This window comes from Ochotona princeps, chromosome 10 (assembly GCF_030435755.1).
Source record: "Ochotona princeps isolate mOchPri1 chromosome 10, mOchPri1.hap1, whole genome shotgun sequence".
NCBI lineage: Eukaryota > Metazoa > Chordata > Mammalia > Lagomorpha > Ochotonidae > Ochotona > Ochotona princeps.
In genome coordinates, this window is record NC_080841.1 from 15,097,105 (window position 1) to 15,124,838 (window position 27,734).

Sequence of the window (27,734 nt, forward strand, 5' to 3'; positions counted from 1 at the left end):
CACAACCTTGGGAGGCCATGCGAGTGAAGACTCCCCAAGAGCTGGAGGTTGTGCCGCTCCAGCTGTTTCCAGCCCCAGGCCCTAGTGCCTTGGGCCTGCCGGGGCAGCTGGAAAGCGCCCCTGTGGGGAGGACTCTGGCTGTCCATGCGCCAGCCCTCTAGTGGCCACCCAAGGGAATGGCTCGCTTCAGCTCCTGCCCTGGGCTCCTCCACCATGCTCCCTCCGCCCCACCCTCTGGCCCCTGGGAGGCACAACAGGGACACAGTGTCCCAGCCACTATTAGGAAGGCTGGGCGGCAGAGGCCAAGGGTCAGGTGCAGGGGGCTGAGCTCCTGCAGAGGGTCCAGGGAGGGCCGGCAAGGGGGGAGCCCAACCGCACTGGGACTCTGGGCCTAGAAGAAATTGAGAATGGGGACTCCAGGCTGTGTGCCTGTCCCCCTCCCCCCAACCCCACACACCTGCCCACTCACGGGCTGCCTGCTCGGTGACTCCTGTACATATAGTGGCCTGTGTCTTGAGGGCCCTGTCCCCGACTCCTGCCTCAGTTGCAAAGCCCTAAACTCCAGGAGGCTGGACAGGAAGCTAACTTTGCCACTCGGCTGCCGTGGCTTCCCCCCACCACCACCCATGCAGCACTGCCACCTGACCCCATGAATGACCCCTGGGGGCTGCCTACCTGCCTTCTCTGTGTGCACCTCCCCCTCCAGAGGGTCATCATGACCTCGAAAGCTCCAGCCGCTGGTGCCTGCTCCCATGGTTGCCATGACGCCCTGGCACTTAAGCAGACCAACAGCAAACAGCCAGAGTTCACTGGGCACGCTTCTGCTCCCTGCCTTTCTGAGAAAGGGACCGCCGGGCTCCAGAGGTCCCCGCGTCTGCCCGTGTCTGGCCCCGCAGCCACCTCTCCCTCCCTCCGGAGCTAGCACTGCTCTCGGGGCAGCAATGCCAAAGGCACGGGAGCCATGAAAGGGCAGGCCTCCCCACCCAAATACCCCCCCAGACGACTCACCCTCCCCACCAAGTCCAAATCTTGGCCATCAGCAGGGGCACACACAGCAGTTCAGAAGTGAGCATCTTAATGCAGAAAACCACGATAATTTACAAATGAATCATGTGACAGAGACCAGAGCCAGTTACCCACCCCTGTGCCCCTCCCAGGAGCTGTGAGGACAGAGGAGGAGGGGGCTGGTGCCCACCCCAGAGGCAGTACACTGTCAGTACTGTCACAGAGCCTGCCCCTTGACTCCTGGTCACCCCCACTGCAGGAAGACCATGGGGTCCACATCAAAACAAAGTAGAGGTGTAGATGCTTGGGCAGGAGGCTACTGGCACGAGCCGCCATTCCCTCCCCAGTCTCTGCACGGACCTGCAGGGGAAGGGGTGTACTGGATCTGGCTTAGAGAAAAGTGAGGGGGCTGCTGGGGAAGCCAGGATGTCCCATCCCAGCCCCCACCCTCCCCCAGGATTGGTACATCCGTTGGTCAGAGCTGGCTGATGCTGGTGTGGGCCACGTGGGGTGGGGGTGGGGACAGACTGGAGGCTCAAGGCGCTAGAGGTAGAACGGAGCCCTGTCCCCAAGCCAGGAAGGGTCAGAGACACGTCTAAGGCAGCCCAAGTTCCAGCAAGGGCTGGGATGGGGAGTGGATTGGGCCTGGCCCTGGCCGGCTGCAGGCACTTCCTCCTAGCCCTGGTGAGGAGACGGGGACTCCCAGAGCTGGGCCCTTCCAGTCCCTCCCAACAGGAGAATGAGGTCTTCCAAGGCAGCCCATGGGGGCTGTTGGCAGGGGGCCCAGCCTTCTCCCCAGACACCCACTGTGCCCCCCACTCCGACCTTGTCCAAGGGTGAGGGGCCCAGGGCCCGGTTCTGCTGGACGGGTGTGGCCAGGCAGGGCAAGAGGTGGTCACTTTGGCATCTCCAAGGCCAACACTTGAGGCTTCACCTTGAAGTACTGGTTGAATCGGATCACCGCGTACCTGCAGGGAGGGAGGGAAGGGGAGCTGGGAAGGAGCAGGGGGACCAGGGCAACATCCCACCTACTCCAAGCCTGTCCAGTTTGAAGTTTTCAGCTGAAATTTTTCTGAGAGTGGAATACTACTCTTGGAAACATTTGATTCTAGTGAAATGTATTCACCATGTTGTGCATGGAGGGCCGGAGCGATTCCATAAACTGTACTCAGCCCCACACCCCATCTCCCCTCTCCCTGCCCTGAAAGAATCTCCGTGCTACTTTCTGTGACTGCAGATTTGACTACCCTTTGTTAGCAAACGCCGTACGCTCAGTAACATCCTCAAGGGACAGGCCCGCCAAGGGCAGGAAAGCTCGACTGTTGGTTGTACCCAGGTGTCTGTCATTCATTCTTTCATCTGGCTGTGCCTTTTGGCTGCTATGAATGTTGTTGCTACGAATGTGAGTACAGAGAGCTCTGAGGAACCCCTATTCCAGCCTTCCAGATGGGTACCAGATGCAGGACCGCTGAGCCACACAGAAATAAGAGTGTTAAGTCTTTGAGGGACCATCCTACCCAGGTGCTTCGATTTGTGGGAAAATACAATGAGAAGTTCATGTTGCTGCAAGGATTATAATCTGTGTACATGGAGGAAATGCACAATTTCATATCTCCAAACCATTTTTTCCCCATGAAATTTCAAAGTCTCTGGTGCTGTCTGCCACAGCGGCTGCCCCATTAGACACTGACCATTAGCAGACCCAGGAGTTCTGAATCCTCTGCATGCTCGTCAACACCTGTGTCCGTTAACAGCCACCCTGACAGATGGGGAGAACGGAAAGGTGCCCCATCTCAAGCTGTTCAAGTCAGATGCAGTCTGAGGGTGCTCCCTGTGGAGCCCCAGAAGCTGGCTGACTCCCAGGCAGCAGGACAGTGCTAAACAGCAAGCTGCCTCAGGAGGGTGCCCCTGTTCGCTGGGTGACCCCCTACTGCAGACCAAAGGCAGGACTCACCTGCTGACCGCCACCATGTGCTAGGACCGGGACTGGACACAGAAGCTGGGGGAAGGTGTGCCTTAAGTGACAGGTGGCTCTGCCCCACCGGGAAGGGGATGCATTTAGAGGGAGAGGGTTTGGCTGGCTTTGACATGACAGCCTGGATAGGCTCAAGGCTCTTTGATCTCCACTCCCCCATGTCAACTGGGCCCTGCACCCACCTGAGGAAGTCAAAGTCGATGGTGGAGTACTGGTTCTGGATGAGAGCCCAGAGTGCCCAGAAGAAGTGAGATGCCTGGAACCAGAGCAGAGAGGGTCAGCCTGCTGTGACACCGCACCTGCTGGAGACCCTGTAGAACTGGTGGGATGTGCAGGTGCCTGGGTGGGCACCACAGGGATACCGAGGCCAGCTTGTGGGGCCTGTGAAACTGCTCAACCCAGGTCCCCAGCCCCAGCCCGGGCAGCCCTGGCCACTCCTTTCCCAAGGGTATCTTTAGACCAAGATGAAACCCTGGGAGAGCGCTCATGTCTAGGACAGGAGAGGGGATGGCACTGCCCAGCAGGGAGGAGGAGGAGCGACAAGTTGCAGTGAGTGCCAGAGCCCGGGGCCTCCTGGATGATCCTTCAGCTGGCTTTTGCCATTCTGCCCCTGCCTCCTGGATCACATCTGGGCACAAACAGCCCTGAGTGTGGCATTCACTGAGAACTAAACTGCACTGTTTCTGTCAAAGTACCCAGGGGATCGGAACACCCATCAGCAGCACCCTCCACTCCCAGGTGAGGGTCCCCCACATTGCAGCTCCCCATCCCACCCACTGCTCATTCAGGTTGGGGGCAGACTGCCCAATGAGGAACAGCCTAACTTTGCTCATGAGGGAAGTACAGGCATGGGGGAGTCGGCCACTGAAGGCCACAGCAGCCACTCACATGTGGCTAGACATTAGTGAGTCTGGCCAGTGAAACTGTGGGCGGCACTCAGCTGACGGTGCAGCCCTACTGAAGGTAGGCAGTCAAGGAAGGCCTGGAAGAGAGTTGAGGCTGCAGCGGGAGGTCAAAGGAGGACTTGACATTCTCTAGCTCCTCCAAAGGCCAAGGATGAAAAAAGAGAGTTTCATGAAAGGCTGAGGTCAGAGCGTGGGAAGGATAAACAGGAGGCCTGCTGAGATAGGAGCTGGCATCTGCGTAAAGGCGAGGGGCCTCTCCACGGGCCACGGAAGGAAAGCACGTCCATTTCAGAGCAAGAAGACCCTGAAGCCTGTGCATGGGACAGCTGTCATAGTGGTGGGGGACACTCATGTCGCTGCTGAGGGCTCCACTCCATTCCAGCTTCCTGCGGATGCTTGGACTGTGTGGGTCCCTGCCACCCATGCAGGAGACCCGGATGGGGTTCTGAGTCCCTAGCTTTGCCTTGGCCCAGCCTTGACTGTTGAGGACACTGGGGGAGTGCACCAGCAGATAGAAATACTGATCTTTTTCTGCTTTCCAAATAAATAGGGATTTAAAAAAAAAATCATGCAGTGTTTTCTCCCAAGACATTTTCTATGAGCTTTTTTTCTTTTTTTTGACAATCCTTTTCATGAGTGGATTTCAAAAAGCACCAAAATAAAACTCTTGCAATTCCCTCTTCTGTGATCTCAGCCCTGCCCTGAGGCTGGGCCCCGAGGCCCGGCCACTCACCAGCGCAAACTTGTTGACTTGCACGTAGAGCCTCTCCACCTCCCTGGGGGTCACGGCTGAGCCCTTCTGTGCCTGCAGGTAGTAGCGCAGCCACTGCAGCTGGGTCTCCCGGGCCGGGTACCGGCAGTAATCCACCTCATTCACACCTGCCATGGGAGGACACAGCACATGGAAGAGAGAAGGGGACCGCTCGGAGGGGCTCCTCCAGTTCAGCAAGGACTCTGCCTTCAGTACACCCCGCGTCCTTCCACCTACAGGCGGCCCATGGCGTATGGTTCTCCCTGTGCCCCAGCTGGGGTCACTGCCACCGTGTGGCATGGAGAAAAGCGGAGAAGGGTACAAGCTGTGTGAGGGTTGGGGGTGATGCAGTGACCTGGGAGTGTCAGGACCCTCTCCCCACACACACCTTGTCCAGACAATGGCACAGAGAAAGCCCTTGTTGAAACCACAGCCTCAGCAGCCCTGGGCTCTAGTTAGCCTTGGAAATGCCCCCCTTCCTCTCCCTGGCCTACAGGTCTCCATTTATCAATGGGGAATGGGTGGGTCCTGGAGCTGCCTACACTGTCAACCATGTCCTGGCCACCTATGACAGGACTAGGACTGGGCTACTGTCCCCAAGCTCACTTCCTCCCTCTCCTCTTGTCTGGAAGGACAGCAGAGAATGGCCCAACATCTCGGGACCCTGCACCCACGTGGAAGGTCTGAAAGGCTCCAGATTTCGGATCGGCTCAGCTCCCACCACTGTGACTATTTGGGGAATGACCCAGTGAATGGAAGATTTTTCTCTTGTCTTCTCTTTAAATCTGCCTTTCCAATAAAAGTAAATAAATCTTAAAAAGAAGAATCTTCCCTCCTGTGTTCCCAGCTTGGGAGCTGGATCAGGCTGCCCCCTGAAGATCTTCCACTTACATTTTGTGCAGCAGGCAAGGAGGACTAAACATGAATTATTCCTTCCAGAGTGACTAGTGGGGCCCCCCCACCAGGTTCCTGGATGCAGCTGGTGGCTAAGAACACAATTAGGGTTTTGGAGCCTTGCTCACCTGGGGTTCTAGAAGGGATAGGAGTGGCCTGGTACAGGCTATGGCTGGCCTGGACCTGCCTCACCTGTCCTAGTCCACAGGGGCCAAGCATCTTACATCAGCTGCCTGGGGGCCAGCAGGCTGGACAATTCTACCAACACTTGCTTTACACAAAGGTCTCCCCTGCCTAACCAAGCCCCTTCCATCTTGGTGACTGGCTCCTCAGTTGCTGCAGGAAAGCACCCCTGCCTGATACTGTGTGTGCTGCCCTCCTGTGTCTGGTTTACGGGAGCACAGAGAGGGAGGCAGCCTGCCCCAGGGTCACACAGCCACAGTTCAGGTGCGAGGCACACACACGTATCCACTGTCCTTGAGGCTGTCTTCAGGCCACTAGGCACGCAGCTGCTTGGAGCCTGATCTACACCACATCCACAGCCAGAGGCCTCACGAATGACCCTGCAGAGTGGCTTAACAATGGGATGACTGGGGCCACACTGGCACAAGCCATGTAGGCCCAGGGAAAGGGTTTTTTTAAACCCACATGCTGAGGGGGCCGCCAGCATTGTGGCCTGGTAGATTAAACAGCTGCTTGTGATGATGCGAGCATCCCGCATCAGAGCATGGGTTTAAGTCCCATTGTTCCACTTCCAATCCAGCTCTCTGCTAAGGCGCTTGGGAAAACAGCAGAAAGTGGTTTAAGTGTTTGGACCCTAGCCACCCACGTGGGAGCCTTCAGAATTCCTGGCTTCCTGCCTGACCTAGCCTCGGGCTGTAGTGGCCATCTTGTGAGTGAATCAGTGGATATAAGTTCAGAGAGAGAGAGAGAGAGAGAGAGAGAGTGTGTGTGTGTGTGTGTGTGTGTGTGTGTGTGTGTGTGAGACTCTACCTTGCAAATATATATATGTGTGTGTGTGTATATATATATATATATTTTTTTTTTACTGTACATGCCAAGCCCAGTACTCTCAGGCACATGTAGCTTTCCCACTTCATACCAGGGCACCAACGTGGGCTGTAGCCAACATCTGCCAAGTCCACAGCCATCCTGACCTTACCCGAGACCTCAGGGTGACTTGAACATGGGCACACCAGCATTGCCCCCTCACCTGCAAACTCATTGAAATGGTTGCCAATGTCGAAAGCCTGGTAGTTGTAGCCAGCATACTCATAGTCGATGAACCGCACGTGACCTGTGAGGTAGAGGACAGGCAGTGGGATCTGGAAATAGCTTGTGGGCCCCTCTGGGGCACACGGTTGGCCACTGCAGCCCACCCTCCCCTTCTAAGCTACTTCCTTCCACTTGGCCATCTGTCCGTCCCCCTAGTCCCCACCAACCCCTCACATGGCTGGACCCCAGCGTGGCCATGGATCAGAATAAAGCTCAGGAGAGGAAGCCCTACAAATCCAAGGGCCCTACAGCCACAGAATCACCCAACCACGGCTGGAAAGTATGTGGGGGAAAGAACACTGCATCTGTAGACTGAACAAGTGCAGATTTTGTCTCCTGTCATGGTTTCTGCACAAGATAGGGTGACAGCTTGAAGTGCCAGCAAAGTCATCCAGAGACAATCCATGGGAAACAGGGGGGCCCGGTGCTGGACACAGTAGTTAAGACACGGCTGGGGACGAGTGCAGCTGGGTCTAAGTCCAGCCTCCACTTCCAATGCCAGCTTCCTATACTTCCGGGGAAGCAGGTGGTGGCTCAATCCTTTGGTCCCTTCACCCGCACGCAAGATAAACTGAACTGCTGCCTTCTGGCCTCAACCTGGCCCACTCCCAGCTGGTGCAGACACTTCAGAAGTGAACCAGCAGGTTAAAAAGAAAAGTAATCAATGTTTCTCAAATTTGTTAAAAGCATGTGGCAGGTGGTGCACAGGTTAACACAGCTACGCCTCCATGTTACACAAGGCACTTGAGTAACCTTGGTGTTTGGCATCTGAATATGGTCCCAGAGCCAGGGCCTGTGGATTTTGCAGGGCAGCCAAGCTCCCTGGGGGTGACACCGTTCCCAGGAGAAACAGCAGCTCTGGGCAGCCCTGATGTCTGTCACCCTGCGGCATGGCACAGGTGCCCAAAGGTGCAGCACCTCCACAAACCAGGATTTTGAGTTTTTCCCTGCAATGGATTTTTCTAAGTTTTTCTAGGTTCCCTTTCCTTCTTCCCCTACACATTAACTTAAGGCCTAAACCCCTTGGCTTGTTGGTGCAGCAGCCTGAAGGTGAGAGTCTGCAGGAGGTGGGAGAGGCCGTACCTTTGGCTCTGTCATAGATGATGTTCTTGCAGAGCAGGTCGTTGTGACAGAACACTACCGGGGAATCCAGCTGGCACAGGTGCTCCTTCAGCCAGGCTAGCTCCCACTCCAGCGCCTCCACCTTAGGGACATCTGCAGAGAGGCTAGACAGTGGCAAAAAGGCGGCTGGTGTGGGGAGAGGGCTGCTGGAGGACAGGCAGGTGCTCAGCTCCACATCCCTGAGCTCTGGCCTTGCCGTCCCCCCACCCCACCCCAACACACATGCTGTAGGGGGACCTTGGGTAAGCAGTCCACCTATCCAGTCCTCATCATTTGAGACCTGACTCTAAGGCTTCAGGAACTTCTGACTCCTGTGGCTGTACCACAAAGCCGACGGAAACAAGGCCATGAAAGCAACTGGCAGAGCATAAAGCTGTCAGGAGTGGGGCAGGTGTTTCCAGGTCAAGGAGCTGCTTGGGACACCCGCATTCCATCCTGGAGTGCCTGGTGCAAGTCCTGACTCCACTACGGACTCCAGGTTCCTGTTAATGCACACCTGGGGAGGCAGCAGGTCAAGCAGTCAGTTCCCACACCTGGGTCAAGCTTCTAGCCTGTGGCTTTGGCCCCAGTAGGGCCATCAGGGGCATTTGGGAAGCGAAAAAAGAGGATGGGAGCTCTCTCTATCCCCCCTCCCCCTAAAAAAAGAAAAGGCAAGGCCATTTTCCAATGACATCCCGGCCACTCTGTGGAAGGGACAAGAAGGGAAGGGCAGCGGAGGCGAGAACCAGCATACAGTCAACCCCAGGCAGAGCAACAAAGCCGACAGAAGGGGTGGGGAGGTGCACTCGGCAAGCCGTGGTCTTAGGTGTCACCCTCCAAGATAAGCCTCTCCTGTGGAGAGGAGTAGCACCCCAGAGGCACCGGAGGCCACACAGCTTCATCCAGGCATGCCTTCCTCCCACACCTGCAGCTGACAGCGTCACAGGTGGAAAAAGGGGCCAGAAACTCTCACCCTGCAAGCAGACCAGGCTCGCCCACGCTGGGCCACACACTAACATGTCCTGGGCTCGCCACAGGGACACCAAGAACTACCAAGGCTCAAGCCTGTGCAGCTGCTGCTCCCAGGCTACTGTTTGGGTTAGAAGCCATGTGTCCCCCTGACCCCAGGTCCCAGCCAGACTGTGCACAGGCAACATGAGAGCGAGAACAAAAGGGCACAGCGGCCACCTCTCCCCCTGGCCCCCAGCCCATGCTCACAGCAGCTACTGCGGCTCCACGCATTGAAGATGACTGGCTTGGCCAATCGATGACGCCATCAGGGGCTGCGTGGACATCTGACACAGACATGCTGTGCTGGCAGGCCTTGCACTTTGTCCCCAAGGATGCACACAGCTCTGTATGCACTGAAAAAAGTCAAACAGCCAGTATAGCCCTCACAGGCCAAGGACTGGCAGGGGAAGGGGCCAGCATTTCATCAGGGACAGTGGTAACATACACAGGAGGGAGGGAGGCCTGCCCTCTCCCACCGCCCATGGACAGAGTGTGGGTGGAGTTCAGCCATCGCAGCATGCTCTGGCCCCTCTGGACAGGGAAGGATAGTCTGGCTTCATAGGCTCCAAGGAGACCAAGGCCATGGCAGTCTTAGGTCATCTGGACCTACCCCATGGGGACACTGAGGCTCAAGGAAGCGGAGGAACTTCAGTGGAACCCCCAGCTTGAGAATCCAACACTGGACCAAGGCTCCCCAAACATCCTGGGCCCCTAGAGGCTCCTCCCCAACTGCGGGGAGGGTGGCACAGGACACGCCCCCAACCTCCTCTCTAGAAGTTTATCTGCACTACCCCCCCCCACCCCACCAGAGCACCCGCCACCTCCCCCAGGTAGTGTCTCTTCTTTCACCGCTCCCTTTCCTCTTGGCCTGAAACCAAGGAGAGATAAGAATTTGAAGGCCTCCTCTGCTTTGTCCAGGCCCAGGCCTTGACATCCCAGAAGCCTGCGGCTCAGTCCCTGACCTCTGTCCGACCCCGGTACCGCCCACCCCAGGCCATGGAGCTGCTTACTGTGGGAACACACCAGGCCTGCTCTCCAGTTGGCCACTCCTCCTACCTCCTTCACTATGTGCACTTGGAATGTGGCCAGTGGCCAGCCCTGAGGTCCCTGGCACTTCCGAGGCTAAGGAGTTGGCAGAAGGGTGGCCGCAGCTCTAGAGATGGCAGGAGGGGGTGAAAGGGCTGGGGACTCCTCAGGGAACTCTTGGCGAAGGGTGAGTTCTTGAGGTTTAGGATGGGTAAAAGGTTCGTCTCCCCACAGGACACTTCCCAGCCCAGCACCTCCTGGCCACTGCATACACCTCCAGGCAGCTAGCCGAACCTCCAGACTACTGGATGTGCCTGCAGGGGTCTCAGCACATCTCCCAGCCCCTTCCCAGCCTGAAGGCAAGGCTCCTTGACAGGGGGTCCTCAGTTAACTGCCTCAGAGTCACCAGGGGAGCCCATCAAGATGCAGATTCCCAGGGCTCAAATTCAAGACCTGCCAAACCGTCCCCAGGGCTGGGCTATGCTGGGCTCTTAGACCCCAGTCTTAGTCCATTTCATGGCAACAGTCTCCCAGCTGTTCTGGTCCCCTCAGATCCACCACCTGCTTACTGTTCCACCAAACTCTCCCTTCCTGTACTAGATAAGCTACCTTCCCAAAACACAGGCCTGGGCAGGCTCCTGACCTGAGGCCTTGGCTCAAACATCGTCACGACTTCCTTCTACTACTGCCACTATTAAATCCTGGCTCCTTGGCCTGGCACTCAAGGTTCCTCACCCACCAAGGAGTGGCAACGCAGCCCTCCAGCTCTGTCTCCCACAGTCTTTCCCAGGTTCCCTGAAGATATACCCCAGCCAAAGTCATCCCCAGAAGCACACCTCCTGCCCCACCTGCCCCAAGCTATCATACACCTCTGCCAGTGAGACTTGCCCAGCTGTCCCACACAAGCACCCCCACCTTGTCCAGCTATGTATGGGCATGGCTTGTGTACTCAGCCAGCCCCTAAGCTTCCTGAGGGCAGGCATACATCAAGCTGACCTTGCACCTGAAGAATGGAGTGATTCAGGGTTATGAGGCAATGTGTGCAGCCCAGGCGCTCCCCTGCCTGGACTAAGTGACTGCCCGTCATCGCCCCACTGTAGGTGGCTTAGGGCAGGAACCAACCTCCAGAGAGAGTCCAAGGGAAACCAAGGTTCAAAAGTATGGCCAGCTTGGTTCTTCCCCAGGGTTACCCAGGGCCAGTGCCCTGAGAGGAGCGGCAATGGCCAGGATCATGCCAGAGCATCAGGGGGCATCCGAGGTGTCCCTGGCATGGGACAAGTCCCATCTCCTGCCTGCCTGGGTGTCAGTTTTCCTATCTGTCAACTGAAGGAGTTGTGGGGATGAGAGGGTCCCATTTCCCACATGCCACTCTAATCCAAGGGAGGTGGCACTGCCCATCCCAGAAAACACATGGCACAGGAAGCCTGAACGTGGTCACCATGGGGGCAGGCGTGGGCAGTGCTGGACAAACAGTCCTGGGCACAGATAGCAGGGTACATCCTGAAGCTTTCCAACCCAAAACAACAACCTGTGCGTGGGCTGCCGTGGATTCACTACCGCCCTGGCCTGACAGTTACACACTGCACACGTGCATGGAAACCTCAGGCTGTGCCCACACATGCATGATGCATTTATCCAGGGGAAGTTCAAACCCAGTGTGATACAGAGGGCACAGCCTCACCAGGGTCTCTTTCAGGGGGTGACAATGATCCTCCCCCATGCCTCCAGCCACCTGACTCGGATGTGGAGTCTGGCTTCTGGCAGGCTGGCAGGGATCTTGGGGTGCTGGCCAGGGGGGCAGGATGGAGGCACCTCACTCCTCTGCCAAGGGCCATGTAGGAAAATAGTAAAGTTGTAGGTTGGTGTGGAGCTGGGGGACAGGCCCAAGAGCACAAGAGGACATTGGGTAGGGGAGGTGTTTCAGGGCTGCCCAAGGGCTCCCTGGCTGCAGAGTGCATTCTGAGTCTGACCACGGGCCCACCCCATTCCCAGGGGACCTGGCCTTTCTCATTGTTCCAGAGGCAGCTCGGATGGAAAGAGCCAAGGTCTGAGAAACACACACCCTGTGGAGTCCCATGACATGGGATTAAACTCCCTCATGGAGCCTCAGCATTAGGGACAAGTCCGTGCCACCATCAGAAAGCATGTGAGGTGGGCTCGGCACCGTAGCCTAGTGGCTGAAGTCCTCGCCTTGCATGTGCCAGGATTCCATATGGGCATCGGTTCATATCCTGGCTGCTCCACTTCCCATCCAGCTCCCTGTTTGTGGCCTGGGAAAGCAGTCGAGGACAACCCAAAGCCTTGGGACCCCGCACCCACGTGGGAGAAGCTCCCGGCTTCGGATTAGCTTAGCTCCTGGCCGATGTGGCCACTTGGGGAGTGAAACAGTGGATGGAAGATCTTTCTGTAAATCTGACTTTCCCAAAGATTGAAAAGAAAAAGTGTGTGAGGCCTGAAGCTGCTCACATGGCTCAGGCCCAGTTCTACTAGCAGGGGGTGGAGCTGAAGGAGGAGCTGGCCAGCTCCCCCCACACAGCAGCCTTGGACCCTCCCAGACCCTGGTACCTCGGGTTGATCTCATTCTTCACAAGCGTGAAATAATGATGCATCTTGTGCCAGAGGGTGGGCTTGGGCAGGCTGCCGTTGGCGTGGATCATGTGAATCTTTGCCATCTCTAAAGCAATTAACCTGCAGCAGAAAACAGGAGAGCATCAGTGCCAGGCTAGGAGGAGGCCCAGGCCAGAGGGCTGGGTGTGGGTGCTCATGAGCCGGGCAACTCTCAGCCTCAGGTCTCTCTCCAGTCTCAGAGATGAGGTCCCTCCAGGGAGCACAGCAGAGCCATGGGCTGCTGGCCACAGGTCGATGTGGTGGCCTTGTCCCACACCAGTGTACCCACAGCAAGCCCCAAAGATAGAGGGGCACCCAGAACAGGGCAGGGAGCAGTGCAGGCGTCTTTCCTGTCCCCTGGACTTTGATCCATTCTCAGAGAGACATGATGAGCTCAGGCCACTTTGTTTTGAGAGACTAGGGGGTGGGGAAGAAATGCCCACCTCTTATCAGCTTTGGCCAAGGTGGGGAGGGAAGCCAGCAGGCTGGCCCTGGGCAGCCCCTTCCTCAGCCATGGGGAGTTGATGCTGGCGGCTGGGTGCCAAGGACGCAAAACAAGCCAGCTTTCTATTTTCAAGTTCTCCAGTGGACACTATCCAAGGTCCCAGGAGAGGAGAAGTGGGCGGTAGGGAAGGCTTCTGAGAGAGGGTGGGGGCGGACGGAGGACCAACCGGTCAGAGGGTGTGTGTGTTGGTGGGGGCAGGGGGGTAGCTTGATAAGGACCCCAGCGCCCAGAAGACCCAGCTGGACTCTCCCAGCCCTCCCCCAAGTCATCAGCCAGGCCTCTAGCATTCAAGCTCCCTCGCTTCCTCTGCCCCTGCTTATGGCTCAAAGCAACATCGCCCGCAGAGACAACAAAGGCACCGGTGTTTGAAATCATGTTCCTGAGCAGCCCCAGAAACAACCTCCCTTGCCAGGCTCCCCACCCCAGAGACCTGGGGGCAGTTTCTGGCTCCCATCTCCTAAAGGGCGGAGGGAGCAGAGGGCAGCCACGGGTCAGAGAGGGCAGAATCAGGCTTGCAGGGGCCAGTGGCCTGGAGGGAGCCAGCTGGCCAGGGCTTGGGCCAGGCAGACAATCAGACCTGAGCTTTAGGCCTTCCCTTCCCAGAGGGAAGATTGGGACCAGAGCAGGAGCACAGCGTTCCCTTGAATATCAATAGGACTGTTGTCTGGAATAGCAATGACAGTAACCTCAAGACTCAGCAGTTTTACACCCGGAAGCCTCAGCAGGATCAGGCAAGGGGTGGGTTCAGGGGACCCCCTCCAAGGTGTTTCCCTCTGATCTCTACCTTCCCTAGCAGGATCCCCATCAGACTGCTTCCCTTTGCTAGCTCTACTCCCAGATGCTAAGTTCTGCTCGTCAAACTGAAATCCATCTTTGATCTTCCTGACAATAGTAATTGTTTCCACGGGAGGATGAGTGACAGCCAGGGATTCAGAAGGGAGGGAGACTGGGAGTGGCAGGAACCTGCCAAGATGTGAGCTTATGTGAGAAGGCGGGGAGCTGGGAGAGGCCAGCACAGGACAGGGCCTCCGACCTCATGTCCCCAGACCTGGTGCACTTGGACTTGCTCACCTGGAGCCTGAACAGCCCCCCGCACACGTGCATCCGCCTCCCCCAGGTGCAACACACATCTCAAAGTGAATACAGGACCTCCCAGGCCCTAGGGCCTGCAGCGGCCAGGTGCACTGGCTTAGAGTTAACTGAGTGGCAGCTGAGGAGGCAGAGTTTCCAGGTCCAGCCCAGCACACAGAGGTCGACTTCCCCTCAGACTACACAGGGCAGAATCCGAGGGTCTCAGACAGATGCCAGGCTGCTGGCCCCAGTGTGGGCCGCAGACCTCAGCTGAAGTCCGAATACCCTCCCTGCGGGTCAGCATCATGACCCACATGGGGAAAGAGGCAAATGTCTGCCTCTTGACATGCCTGCCCTGGCCTAGCAGAGTGCAGAGTCCACTCAATGCCCTTCTTTCTTCTCACCTGGGCCCGACAGAGGGTCCACAAAGCTTAAAGGTGAAGCCTGGGGTCTGAGCCCAACACAGCCAGGCATTATTCCTCTGCAGGGGTGCGCCAAACAAGCTCCCCAAAACTGGATACCCGAAGCAGTGGAGACTAGCAGCCATCTCGTTTGGGTTGGCAAAACCACACACAGGCTGGATAGGGCCCACTGGCCTTGCACTTGGCAGGTGGGGAGACACACCTGTGTGTCCTGAGGACTGGTCTCAGGTTCTACCTCCCAGGCCCTAGGATTCTTCCCGATCAGACTTGGGGCGAGCAGAGGTTGGAGGCATGGAGACAAGAGGCAGACTTCTGTACCTCAGGAGCCAGGCATGACAGTTCCACATTCACCAACAAACTCAGTCTCTCACCCCACCCCCACCCCGGGCCTCCTCCCACTGGCCAAGCCTTGGCAGGTAGCTACAGCCTCTCCCGCAGAGCAGCGCCCGCCAACACACACATCCCTACCACATGGCCATGAGCTACAGTGAACCCAGGACCGCCACGCCCCTCCTCACCTGAACAGCCGGGGCTCCCGGATGTGCTCAGGCCCCAGGGCCACACCTTGCATGTACTCGTAGCACAGCCCGTTCTGGAAGGTGCAGTAGAGCTTGGGGGCACAGCCGTGGGCCCGCAGCAGCTGGAAGTTCCTGACCTCATTCTCCCGGTCCACCAGCAGCTCCGTGCGCTCCCCATACACCCGGACCAACACACAGTCCTGCATGTCCTCCTCCACGTAGCAGGCCACCAGCTTGTTGGTGATGCCATCAGTGAAGCGCTAGGGTGGGGAGGGGCAGTGTGTGGGTGGGGGGAAGGGAGGGAGGGGCTCCTCCTTGGAGAAGGAACACAAACCACCCAGAAACAGCCCCCTCCCCAGTCCCCATCTCTCCCTTGCACAACTCAGCACTGTTCCAACTTCAGTGGGTAGAGACTCAGACACAACATTGGCAGCCTGGGTACAATGCAGGTACACACCTGCTCCTCTGGGCTCTACCTCCCAGTGCTGCGATTTGGTAGCGGGAGAACATACTTGGGTGGGGTGGGAAGATCAGGAGCCTCCTCCTCCTCCTCTCCTTCCATCCTGGCCCTGAGATAAACTGCTGTGGATCAGACGGCAACAGAGCACGGCTGTACCTCTCAGAGGGCCGGGCCCTGAGGTAGCACGTGGCCCAGGACTCCAAGGGGTCAGAGGTCCTTTGGGCCTTCCAGAAGACACAGCTGGGCTGGGGAGCACTGACTCTCCCACCAAGGTGATAATGAAGAGGGAGCCACCCACTTTTTGGGGAGCACAGCTGCAGCCAATCTAGCAGGGGAAATGAGGCCCAGCGAAGGGAGGCACTTGCTGGTGGATGCCCTGACCTAAGGCGGGCCTTTCACCCACAAAATGCTACCCCCTCCCCCAGCAGGCATCAGCAGCCTGGGCACTTGCTCCAGAACTTTGCCTTCCCTTTCTCCTTACCCAGCAAGGCATGGAGGAAGACCCCTTCCTTGCCCCACCAGCCTAAGTTGCAAGCACACAACTCAGCCACTTCCTCTCCAGGCAGCCAGCTCAAGGCACAGGGTGGGCGGGCAGGTGAAAGCTCTTTCTGCTCTTGGGAAGGCAGAGCAGCTGGGGGCGTCAGCCAGGGGCTCCTTCGGGGGAGGCGCGGCCCAGGGGTGTATGTTGGAGATTGTGCCCAGCTGGAAAGGCAAAGGCGTCCTGGAGAGGGTTCTGAGATCTCCAGGCTGTTTTGCTCCCACCTTAGGAAGAAGAGCCCGAAATGCATGCGTGCGTTTTTTTTGGGGGGGGGTTCCCTTAAAAGTTCCTATCTCCTCGCGTTTCAGAGTGGGCTGAGTCGCGAGGGGCACCAGCCCGAAGCGACAAGGAGGAGGGGCACGGGCGCGCCGTGTGCTGACAGTAGGCAGGTGGCCCTGGGCGCTGAGCGAGGGTTGGGGGGGCTGCGCCCAGCTTTGCAGCTGGAAACCCCAACAAGCGCACACAGCCCGCCTTCCTATCTCTCCCCCGCCGCCACAGCCACGTACCCGTGGGACCCGCGCCCGGAAGGATGCACGCACACACGGCCCCACGGCCCCGCACCACCCCGCAGGGCCCAGCCGGGCCCACTCGGTTACCTTGGTACGAACTTGTTCGGGCTTCCAGTGTGGTCGTAGCTCCCGGATGAGGCGCAGGGCGCCGGGCAGGATGTGGTCCTGGTCCACCGAGATGCCAAAACACGGGACGGAGGCGGCCCGCTGGGGGCCCAGAAGCTCCGCGCAGCCCGCGCCGACCGCCGCCTCCTCCTCCATGCCCCATGGGCAGCTCGGGCTCGGCTCCTGCCCCCGCAGGTAAAAAGGCGAGCACGGCAGTGGAGCCGACGGGGGCGCAGCCATGCCCGGCAGCCCCACCCCCTGGGCGCCCGAGCGCCGCGCCCGCCTCAGCCCCGGCGGGCGGGCCCGGCGAGGGAGGGGCGGCGGCAGAGGAGGGGCCAGGGGAAGTCCATGACTCAGGCGCCCGCCGCTCGCTCCGACCGCCGGCCTGGGGACGCCGCGGCCCGCCGCAGCTGTGACATCACGGGCGCCGGCCTCGGGAACGCCCCCCGACCGCCGGGGAGCACCGCTTGCCCCCGCGGGCAGCCACGCCAGCCGCTACCTGGAGCGCGGAGTGGGCGGTGCCCCCGGAGCCCGTGACGCAGCGAGGGGCGGGAGCTGCGGACGTCCCGCCCCGCCCCGGGTCCCGCCTTGGGGATCGGGGGGCGCGCACTCCGGCTGCTGCTTGCTCTTCCTGCGCCCCCACCTGGTGCCAGAATGTGGAGACCCGCAGATCCCAAGACTGCAGCCTAGGCGCGCCCCTCTGCGTCACTGTCCCGGGCAGCGGTCAGCGGCCCAGGGAGCACCTCCAAGGCTGTACCCAGGAGAGGGTCTCCGAGCAACCCCACCCCCTCAACACACACCTACACACTCCCTGTGCTAGAGTGGACTGTCGGCAGGCAGGACAACCGGGCATGCCAGCGTGCCAGAATCTTGAGCAAGAGTGAGCTTTGGTCATTAAAGACTCTTTAAAATGTGATTGGCAGTGAGCACCCGGTGTCCGGAACTCCGGCCACATGGGTATTCGTAGTGGGAGGAGGACAAGCCCTGTGCTGACTCTTGGGAAGCAGTTCAAGGATTCTGCTTAGCATTTCAGACTAACCCTTACCCCCCAGCCCTCCTCACCACCACAAGGTCCCCATCACTGCTGCCGTCCAGGACCAGCTCTGCCTGATCAAGCTACTGTGCTGACACATGTATCTATGCTGCCCCAGCAGTGGCCCCTGGCCACGTGTGGCGTCCTACTTAACTATGATTGAGTTTCAGCATAGCCATGTGGGGCTGCCACTCTGTGAAGTGAAGTCACCAGCCCGAGGGCATGTGACCAGTCGGTGGCAGCCCAGGGTCCTGAAGCCCAAGTCCATGCTTTGCCCCAGCAGGCGGTGGGCGTGAGACACTACTGACAGCTCCTGTTGCAACAATGCTGGCTGCTGGCCTGTGGCCTCCCCTGTGATCTAGGCTCACCAGTCACAGTCCCGCTGCTCCACTTCCTATCAAACTCCCTGCTAAGCAACAGAAGGAGGCTCAGGTGCCTGGGTTCCTTGCACTCTTGTGGGAGACCTGGATGGAGTTCCAGGCTCCTGACTTAGCTTCAGTCTGGCCCAACAATGCCGGTTGTGCACATCTGGGCAGTAAACCAACAGCTGAAAGAGCTCTCTCTGTCTTTTTGCCTTTCAAATGAAAATAAGCAAAATTTTTAAAAAGAGAAACAGAGCCAAGCTGCCGTGGGGAAGAGAGACACTTTCACTGGCCTCGGGTAGAGAGCTGCTTTCTCAGTCTTATCCTCAGTCTATCCAGTGTGGGGGTGTGTCCGTGGAGTCCTCATTACTTGTGTCTTTACTGTGTGATTCTGGGCAAAGGCCTCCTGCTTTCTGGGCCCCCGCTTCCCCACATGTGAAGTGGGCGTGTTAGCTGGGGCTCTGATGTTCTGCCTTTTGGGGTGCCGCTGCCAAAGGCTGCCTGTGTGGGTGGGGCTCCATGGGGCAGGGGCCTGTGCCGAGGATGAGGAGCAGGGCAGGTGGGAGTCTGGCAGGTGCAGAGGTAGGGCTGGCAGGCTCAGCATTGCAAAGCTTAAGCTGGGAGCTAATGCATCCCAGCACTGGCTTGGTCCCCCAGGGGCTCGGGGCTCCCCTCAACTGGCTGTCTGCATCTCCCCACTCCAGGCTGACAGCAGGAGGTGGCATCGCCTCTGCAGGCAGGGACCTGTCGTGTGGTTTGTCAGTCTGTGTGTCACATTCTTATCCACACAGGATCCTGCAGCCGCCTCTCCCTCTGTTCCAAACCCTAGTGAACCCAGGTGCAACGGGTTGTGAACACGAAGTCTTTATTCTTGGTCCTTAAAGAAGGGCAGGGCTGGTGCAGCGTGCAGGGGGATGCCGGGCAAGTGTCCAGCCGCAGTTCTGCGCCCAGTGTCCCTTGTAAGAGCATAAGCCCAAGCAGCGGGGTGTGGTGCGCTCCAGCTCTGGCCTCAACGGGCCAAGGCAAAACCAATGCGATTATTATGCCGATCAAACTCGGTGTAGAACTTGCGGATGAAGCTGGCACCTAGCACCCACACAGGTCCGGTGGGAGGGGGGATGTCCAAGCCATGAAGGGCCAGGGTGCACAGGTCATCATGACTGTAGGGGTCCTAGCAGGAAACAGAGGGCAGGGGTTCCCCAGTGCCCGGAATGAGAGTGTCACCCCTTCACCTGGCCTCACCCCTACCTCCTTAGTCCATTCCCTTCCCCCACGGGACTTCCATATCCCCCTCCCCTCCCGTCCTTTTCACCCCTCATAGACTATGCCCTTCGTGGGGACAAGCAAGCAAAGAAACAAACGATGCCATGGCCCCTGGTGCTGCCTCTGGGGGCTTGAAGTCACCTTAGCTGCTGACCCCAGACAGGCACAGCTCTCAGCCTGGCACAGAACCTGCACCTGCCCGTCCTTGTTGCAGCTCACCTGTAGCACATAGTCCGCACTCGTGAGCGTATAGGCCCTGCCTCCCAGGTGGAAGGAAACATCGGGGAGCATGTGCACTTGGTTGCAATTCACCACATACTAGAGGACAAAGGGGTGGAGGTGGACAGGGTGAGGGGTGAGGAGGAGGACCCAGTGTTTCTCCCAGGGTGATTTGGGGGGCTTGGACCAGAGGATACCCACCTCAGGTTCCTCCCTCCCACCCCCTCGCCTCTGTGTCTTACTTCATCCGAGCTCTGTTCCTTGGCTCCCAGGGCGTCCATGAGAAGCCTCAGGGAGCCGGTGGGCCCCGAGATGTAGGATGCTCCAGTGTCCACCACCGCCATGCAGCCCTCCTCACACAGCAAGGTGGCTGACCCCACAGACACCCTGGGTAGGCCAAGGATGGGCTGATGGGCACCTCTGGGTTCTAGAGATTTCCCAAGTGGGGGCCGGTGATGGGAGGCTACGTTGGTGGTCCCGTGATGCATTGGGGTGAGGTATATGGTGAGTAGGGGAGGGAAAGTGCTTGGTGGCCCTTCCCCCACCTGGACAGAGCAATAGAGAGGCTGTGCTTTACAGAATGGCTGCATCTGGAGGGGGGTTGGATGATACCCTCCCTCCTCCCCAGCACCCCAGGAGAAGCTGCATTGGTGGGGGTATGGGGAAGGTTGCAATTCCTGACCCCTTCATGGTGATCTGCCAGGAACCGCTCTTGCTGATGCTCACGTAGTGGAAGTTGCCTTGGTAATACTGAGGGTCGCTGCCTCCCAGCACAATCTCTCCCCCCAGCAGGTGGGAATTCCTGAAGGAAAGATTCGAATCTCCTGGAGACTGGTAACCAGGCTTTGGCAACCAGTGTGTGGTGGGCCTCTGCGCTGTTGGCTATCACCAGAAGCTGGGCAGAGCCTTCTGCCTCTCTGCTGGGCTGGCTCCTCCCAGAGCCTCTTCCAGGATAGTCTTGCCATGCCCAAACAAGCGTCCCCAGAGAGGCCAGGGAACAAGAACAGGCATGGGGACAGTAGAGGTAAATGGGACATAAGCCACAGCCCTTGGTTGAGCAGGTGCACGGGGAGGGGCAGCAAGGAAAGGCAGGGAGTGGAGCTCAGGCACCCCGTGGAGCTGAGGTGGGCTTTGGGGGACCCTGTGTGTGTGTGTGCGCGTGTCTGGGTAAGGGGATGCTGAGGGTCGGGGTGCATGAGGGGGTTTTCCAGCTTGGTATTTCTGCAGAAAATGAGCAGAGACAAAGGAAGCAAGCTCCCCTCCTCCCCCTCATCTCCCCACACCCCCAGGGCTGATTGCTGGCAGCGTGGGTCTTGTGCACTTCTGCTCTTCAAGCCACAGAGTCACCAACAGGTGAAGTTGCCTTGCCCTCAAGTCACCCAGGCCATGAGCTGACCAGCTGGGGACTGGATCCAGGACTCTCCCTGGCCTTACGGCTCGCCTTTCCCTCCTCCACCCTGCATAACTCTCCCATCACACGGCTTGAGGGCTAGCCCAGGGCTGTTTTCCAGAGCTTGCGTGCCAGCTTGCAAGTGATGTGGTTTTGCAGAATTCACAACAAAGGCATGTGCATGAGTGTACGTGAGCGTCCGTGTGTGTAGGTGTGCACGTGGTGTGCTGCACAGATGTGAATTCGTGCTGTTTATGGCTAGCCAGTACTGGGCGCTTGTGTTAACAGAGGCCCTCCTGTCCCTCTCCCCACAGGGCAGGGTCTCTCAGGAGCCACCCTCCTCCCTGGCGGAGATGGAGGAAGGGGCCCGCCTTCTTCCTGTCTGCTGGGTCCTTGGCCCTTCCATGTTCCCAGGCTCCTGTGCCCCCTACTTATCTCCTCTTTTTTTTCCACATTTCCAATCTCCAGCTTCCCACCGGCTTCTTCCTCCACCCTCGGGCTTGGCTCCCGCAGCCTCCAGCACAATGACCACACCCACCCTTCCTTCCCCTGCCTGGGTCTGGATCTCACCCTACATTCCCATCTCTTCCATTTCCCAGGGCAGCCCGCATTGTGTGACCTCCACTTCCCCACACTGTCTGTCACCTCTTAGAAGCTGGTCATGAGACCTTGCCCCTGCTTCCTCCTCGGGGGCACTTTCTAGGACCACCCCTGACTGCCAGCCACCAGCCTGCCCAGGCCTTTTCTCAATGCCTCCTTGCCAGGTTTCCTCCTGGTCTCACCCTTGAGAGACGCCCCCGGCATTCTCACTGCCAGCAGCCTCAAGTCCCCTCCCTGTGACCTTCTGTCTGCCGTCATTGCCTGTAAGCCCAGCAGCCTGGGGCAGGTCATAAACCCACCCAGGAACTGACAGGATAACTCAGCCTAGAATCAGGCTCCCACCCACTCCCTGCGTGTCTGCAACATGCATCACCTTGCAACATTTCTTGTCTCCTGTGTCCATTTCTGTGAGAGAGGGGGAGGGCAGGGATTGTGTTTTCTGCTTTGCCCCCAATGCCTAATGCGCCACTTGGCACAACACATCCATTCAGCTAATGAGGGAGCAAATGGACCTTTGAAGGTGTGAGTGAATGAAGGACGTCCATGGGGTGTGGCCCTCCCATGGAAAGGCCTTCTCTCCCAGCAACCCCTCTTGTGTCCTCCTGTGTCCCTGAGCTGCTGGGCTCTCCGGATTGGGCGGCCACCATCCACCACCACAGTTCAGGAGCCCTTGCAATGGCTGGTGTGACCAAGGAACTGACTGACCGCTTCGTTTCATCTCATTGTGATGAGCTGCAATTCGCACAGTGGATCTAGGGCACTTGGCCGGAGCAGCTCTGCTATCCACTGAACACCACACACGCATTTCAACCCTGCCCCGACTCTCCTGTGAGCCCCCATCTCTCCTGGCACCCACCTGCTGTAGTAGACAGAGAAGACGTCCTCCTTTAGCACCCGCTGGGAGAGGATGTGGTCAAAGACAGGGGTGACCCCGCCGACGGCCTGCGCGGGGAAGCCCATGCCCAGGACGCCGTCGAATTTGGCCAGCATGAAGGGTATCAGCGGCAGCTCCGTGACTTCTCCAAACGTCTGGGTCACCATGATCCCGCCTACCTGTGGGAGGAAGCTCCTAATGGGGAGAAGCCCTGAGTTCCCACCTCTGCCTGGGGTCTGCTCTGGGTGAGGGGTTCCCCTTTCAGGACACACCCTCTTGGGGTACAGATGGTGTGGAGAAGATGTGGTTTTGCTAATTCTGCAGGCATTGCCCCTTTCTCAACATGCACCTGAGAAGTGGCCAGGTGCTCTCATAGCCAGGTCCTCATGGGTCAGCCATGTCCCAGCCTGTTGGGGCTGAAGGCACATCCAGGCCCCTTCCCTGCTTTGGCAGACAAGCAGGGGCAAAGGGTGAAGCCCCACATTGATTTCCTCTTAGGCTCCTAGGCTATGACTCTGATTCCAGCGCTGGCTTTCAGTCTCGCATGTGGCCTAGAGCCTTGTGGGCTGTGGGGACTTGGGGCTAGCACAGCACACTGGGCACCTGCAGAAGCTGTGCCACCCTTCCTGGAAGTCGGCTTTGCACCTTTGCAGCCCCCACTGGAGCCAGCAGAACAGGGGTCCAGGCTCCTGGTCAGGCACAAATGCACACTGCCCACACTTCTGGGAGGCCCCACTTACGGTCACTATGTCCTGGCTCAGGAAGCCCTTGACCTTCCCGGATCCATAGTGGATGGTGAACTCCGTCCCATTTTCCAGGTAGCTGGAGGATTCCGCTGAGTCGTAGAGGTTGTGAATTTCTGCCCCAGGGGTAGATGTGGACTTGAGGGTGACCCAGTCAGGGGAAAGGAGGATGGGGCAGACAGGGCAGGTGTGGCTGGGGACTCAGGTGCGGGGCCAGGTGACTCTGAGGGTGGGAGCTTGGGAAATGTGCTTCCTGTATCAGGGTCTGTATTTCTGGGGTTCCTTGTATTTGTTCCCATGTCTCTGAGAAATCTGTTTCTTAGCATTTGGAGGGAATCGCTACATCTGTGCCAGAGATGGTTCTAGGCCCAGGGTTGTACTCAGAAAGAGGTTGTTGACTGAAAAAGAGGCTGGGATGAAAGGGCCCAAGGGTCAGGGCTGAGTGTGGGGATTCAGTACTGTCCGCCCCAGGGGGAGTTGGGGGTGGGGGTGGCAGCTCTGGAACTTGCTCCCCACCTCATTGCTGGTCACATCAGGAGAACGGGGACAGCTTCCCCATTCCTCTTAGGGTCAGGGGGCACAGAAGCGAGAGGAAGCTGCTCAGTGGCAGCCGGAGGGGTGTATGTGGGGGAAGGATGGGGTGCAGGGACTCACCACAGGCGGTGTAGAGAGGGCTGCACTTGGTGGAGGGCACCCAGAGGTTGGCCGAGCCTGTATCGAAGATGACCTTGAAGACCTGGGGCGGGGTGCCGATGCCCACCTCGCCATAGTACTGGGTCTGCAGAGGCAGAGAGCAAGAGGCAGTGGAGGGAGGGTGCTGCAGGACCTTGGGTCTTGGGGTCCTGGGGTGTTACCTGGCTGCACCGCAGCTCTTAGGGTGAGCTTGGGGATCCACACAACCCCTCTGGGTCTATTTTCCTACAGGGGCAGGGCAGGAGGCCCAGCACTGCCCTGTGACATTCCCAGGAAGTAGGAAATTAGCACAGAAGCATGGGCAAGGAAGTGGGGAGGTGCCGGGCCCTCGATGAGTCCCTGGGAGACAGGAGGCCCACTCTCCTCCCAACCCTCACCTGGAGTGCCTGGCTGAAGCCAGGCTCAGTTCCAAGCTCAGCCTGTATCCGGCTGGTCCCTGAGCGCCTCCTGCCCTCTGTGCCACTGATAAAATGGGACTTCTGTAGGGTGCTTCTGTGACCCTTGGCTCCCCGGGGAGACCCAGCATGGGGAGGTGACGGGGAGAGCACAGGCACTCACGTCCAGGTAGTTGGTGAGGACCACGGGCATGGTGCCATTGCCCAGCGAGAGTCTTTTTGCAAATTGATTCCACTCAGCCCCCAGCCTGGCCATGTCTACTCCTCGCTCCTTCAGGACGTCACGGACAGAAGGCATCTTCTTGAGCAGGATTCTGGCCAGGGTGGAGGAAACAAAAGCAAGGTCTGTGTACTTGCCCAGCATCCTGGTGCCTTTCCCTGGTGCCATGGCTAACCTCAACCCACGCACCACAGGGTCACTTTACTTAGATAACTTGTCCCTGCTATCTGATTACATGAGGCTGTTTTGGTGTTGGTCCATTTATTCGCTCACTCTTCCCATAACCCTGCGTTGAACACCTGCTCTGAGATACAGTGTGCTGCATCCTAGAGACAGACAGGTAAAGATCATGCTGCCCTCAACGAAGTCTAGCAGGCTGGAGACAGATGCACGCAGACCGGGGACAGAGGGAAGCAGTGCCATAGATGGCCTCTAGGTGGCAGCAGACACACGAGCACTCTGCTGGGTCTGGAGGACCCCCTGGAGGGCAGGCACCCGGCCAGGGCGGGAGAGGGGTGGACCCAGCATGGTACCTCATTCTAGGGAAGATGTGTCTTGGGGCCTAAGTCCCTTTCCCTGGGCTTCTTTTCCAGACACTTTCCCATCACCTTTGGGAGGCCCAGTGGAAGAGACCCAGGGAACTTGCAGAGTGCTTTGCTGGTACCCAGTACAGACTTGAAACTGCACGCTCACCCATCCCAGCCACTCAGCAACAGCCCTGCAAACTGCTGTCCTCATCCCATCCCCGCAGGAGGGGACAGTGATAGCAAGGCAGGGATTCACAACACGGGGCCGATTCTCTTCTCCCTGGAAGATGCCCAGGCTCTGCCAGCTAGAGCCTGAAGGAAGCCAGCCAGGAGGCCCCAGGACTGAAGTGCCCCCGGAATCTTCTGGTAGATTTTTCTATGTGTGGCAGAGTGCTCCTCTTTCTCCTTAAGGGCTGGTTCTCCTGTACCCTACGTCAGCTTTCCTTTCTCTCGGCCCCATCTGTTCATGAACTCCAAGGCCACTTGCCTGCCTGTCCTCACCATATTGTGGGAATAACTGACAAAATATTTTCACAGTAATGCTTTCATCGCATTCCCAGTCATCCCCCAGGGAAGGTGACTTTATTATTCTCATTATGCAAGTGGGAAAATGGGGCATCAGAGAAGGTTGGACCCCAAGAGTGAGTCCTTCCAACTCTACTCAAAACAGCCTCTTCTGGGGACCTTGTCATGGCCACCACTCCATGTTCTAAAACCCCTCCGTCTCCCTACGGTTTCAACTCCTTAAAGCTCAGCATACACCCTCCGCTTTGGAAGTTTGCTAGTGCTGATGCTGTGGTGAAGTGGGCTCAGTCACTGCTTGCTCCACTGGCATCTTACATGCTCACTGGTTCAAGTCCCAGCTGCTCCACTTCCAATCCAGCTCGCAGATGTTGGCTTAAGTGGTTGAACCCCTGTGCCCCCGTGGGAGACCCAGATGAAGCTTCTGCCTTCAGCCTGGTCTAGCCTTGATTGTGGCAGGCATTTGGGGAGTGAACCAGAGGATGGAAGATCTCTCTCTCCATTTTCTCTCTCTGTAACTCTTCTGATGGTAAAAGGAGACTTGAGGAGGTTAAATAACCTGCCATGACCCCAGAGTTAGCTGGTCATGCAGGTGGAGGAGAATCTGACCTAGACGGGCTGCCCTTGCATTCAGCCATGGCACTGCCCTGCTGCCTGGCACAGCTTATACTCCCTGTGCCTTTCCTAACACCAGTCTGTGTGACACTGGGCATGATGCTTGCCCTCTCTTACCAGGACACACCTCCTTGCCCAACTGGTCATGAGGACAGGATGGAGTCAAGTATCTAAAGTCAGAGTGCTAGGAAGGTGGGAGCCCCGAGTCCCACCCACCCCTTTTTCCCTGCCCAGGTTACCTTCGGAAGGCGTTGGTGTCAGCGGGGAGGCCAAAGGTGCAGGAGCTCCACAGTACCAGCAGGAGGCCCCACCGAGGCATTCTGCTCTGGAGGTCTGTGCTGGCTTGCTGTCTGGGATTCGTGCTGGGTCCTCTGCAGTCCCGGGGGCTCCTCCAGTTGCCTCCTTTATACACGGGGCACCAGGAGAGGCCATTGTCCTGTGGGGCCCTGATTTATGATGCTGGGGGTAAAGGCAGGGCAGCCACTCGTAAATTCCACCCGTGGGAGCAGGTTTCCTGGCTGTGGAGCAGGACCCTGGGCCCAGTGACGCCAACAGCCCCTCGCCTGGCCTAGCCCTATGACCCCAGACCCCTGATGTGGGCAGGCGGAGGCTGATGGGGAGCAGCTGAGCTCAGGACCTTGGCTTGTCTGGGACAGGCAGAAAAGCTGGTTCCCAATACTCCCGAGCCCAGCACCCAGCCCCTGTGGCCCTGGGACGCCCTCCTCTGCCTTAACTTTGGCTTTGTTCCTCTTGGCTCTTCCCAGGCCGAGATTTTGTTTTCTTATCTGGGACACCGGTATCTTCATTTGGTTTAATTCCTGAGATGCAGGCAAGGGTACGGATCAGTCATGGCTGTCTGGAAGGGCAGAGAGCGGAGGGCAGCCCTTGGGTCCTGGGGGGCTCCCCGACCCCTGCTTTCCCACTCTTTAATCTCTTTCTACATGGTCTAAGCACCCATTTGCCCATGAGTAAGCTTTATGTGCAGCTTCGGGACAGAGTTGCAAACATACACCTGGCCCCTATATCTATGGGGGTGGGGAAGGGATTGTGGCTTTTTCGGGGTATCCCTGGGCTCAGCCTGGGACACTTCTCTGCTCTAGGCACCATTCGGGGCTCCTGCTCAGAGGCTCTTGAGCCATCACAAGCTACCTCCCAGGCCATGAGCAGGAAGCTGGATCCGAACATAGATGGAACTTAACTGCGAGCACTCTGATATGGTACATGGGCATCGTAAGAGTCTTAGCTCCTCGAGTCACAACAGCCACTCCCCAGGGGCTCTTTCTACCCTGGTTCATTCACCAGTAAGTGCTCACTGAGCATTTGTGAGGCAACAGGTGCATGACCTCTCTGCCCCAGCAGAGTCCACAAGCTGGAGGATGGAGGAAAACAGGCTGCTATTATTACACATAAGCATAAAACAGTGGTGATGGCCAGTCCCAGGCAGGGCTGCCAGGTGGGTCCCCTCAAGGAAATTACACTAATGGCTGTATTGCCTGGGCAGTGAGTTGCTGAAGAGGGAACTAGAACAGTACATGCAAAGGTCCTGGGGTGAGACCAACATGCCCAGGACAGACAGATGAGTGGCTCACAGCAACACTGA

At 58.1% G+C, this 27,734-nt stretch overlaps 2 protein-coding genes across 3 annotated transcripts; both read right to left on the reverse strand.

The window, feature by feature from the left end:
* Nucleotides 1-1,478: 1,478 nt before the first annotated feature.
* Nucleotides 1,479-17,191, reverse strand: ETNK2 (ethanolamine kinase 2). The gene is made up of 8 exons (XM_004578734.3): nt 16,661-17,191; nt 15,067-15,326; nt 12,509-12,631; nt 7,889-8,031; nt 6,744-6,827; nt 4,619-4,764; nt 3,163-3,236; nt 1,479-1,973 (listed from the first exon to the last, which is right to left on the reverse strand). Exons 1-8 carry the CDS (start codon nt 16,916-16,918, stop codon nt 1,901-1,903), a joined length of 1,161 nt encoding a protein of 386 aa, XP_004578791.1. The 5' UTR covers nt 16,919-17,191; the 3' UTR covers nt 1,479-1,900.
* Nucleotides 17,192-18,939: 1,748 nt separating this feature from the next.
* Nucleotides 18,940-26,453, reverse strand: REN (renin). Of its 2 annotated transcripts, XM_004578733.2 has the most exons (10): nt 26,374-26,453; nt 24,414-24,564; nt 23,817-23,940; nt 23,160-23,278; nt 22,398-22,598; nt 21,865-21,869; nt 20,238-20,357; nt 19,798-19,942; nt 19,556-19,654; nt 18,940-19,244 (listed from the first exon to the last, which is right to left on the reverse strand). In XM_004578733.2, exons 1-10 carry the CDS (start codon nt 26,451-26,453, stop codon nt 19,083-19,085), a joined length of 1,206 nt encoding a protein of 401 aa, XP_004578790.2. In that variant the 3' UTR covers nt 18,940-19,082. The 2 variants fall into 2 exon arrangements, with proteins under 2 accessions (XP_004578790.2, XP_004578789.2); XM_004578732.2 differs by lacking the exon at nt 21,865-21,869 and having other exon boundaries at nt 22,402-22,598.
* Nucleotides 26,454-27,734: the final 1,281 nt, after the last annotated feature.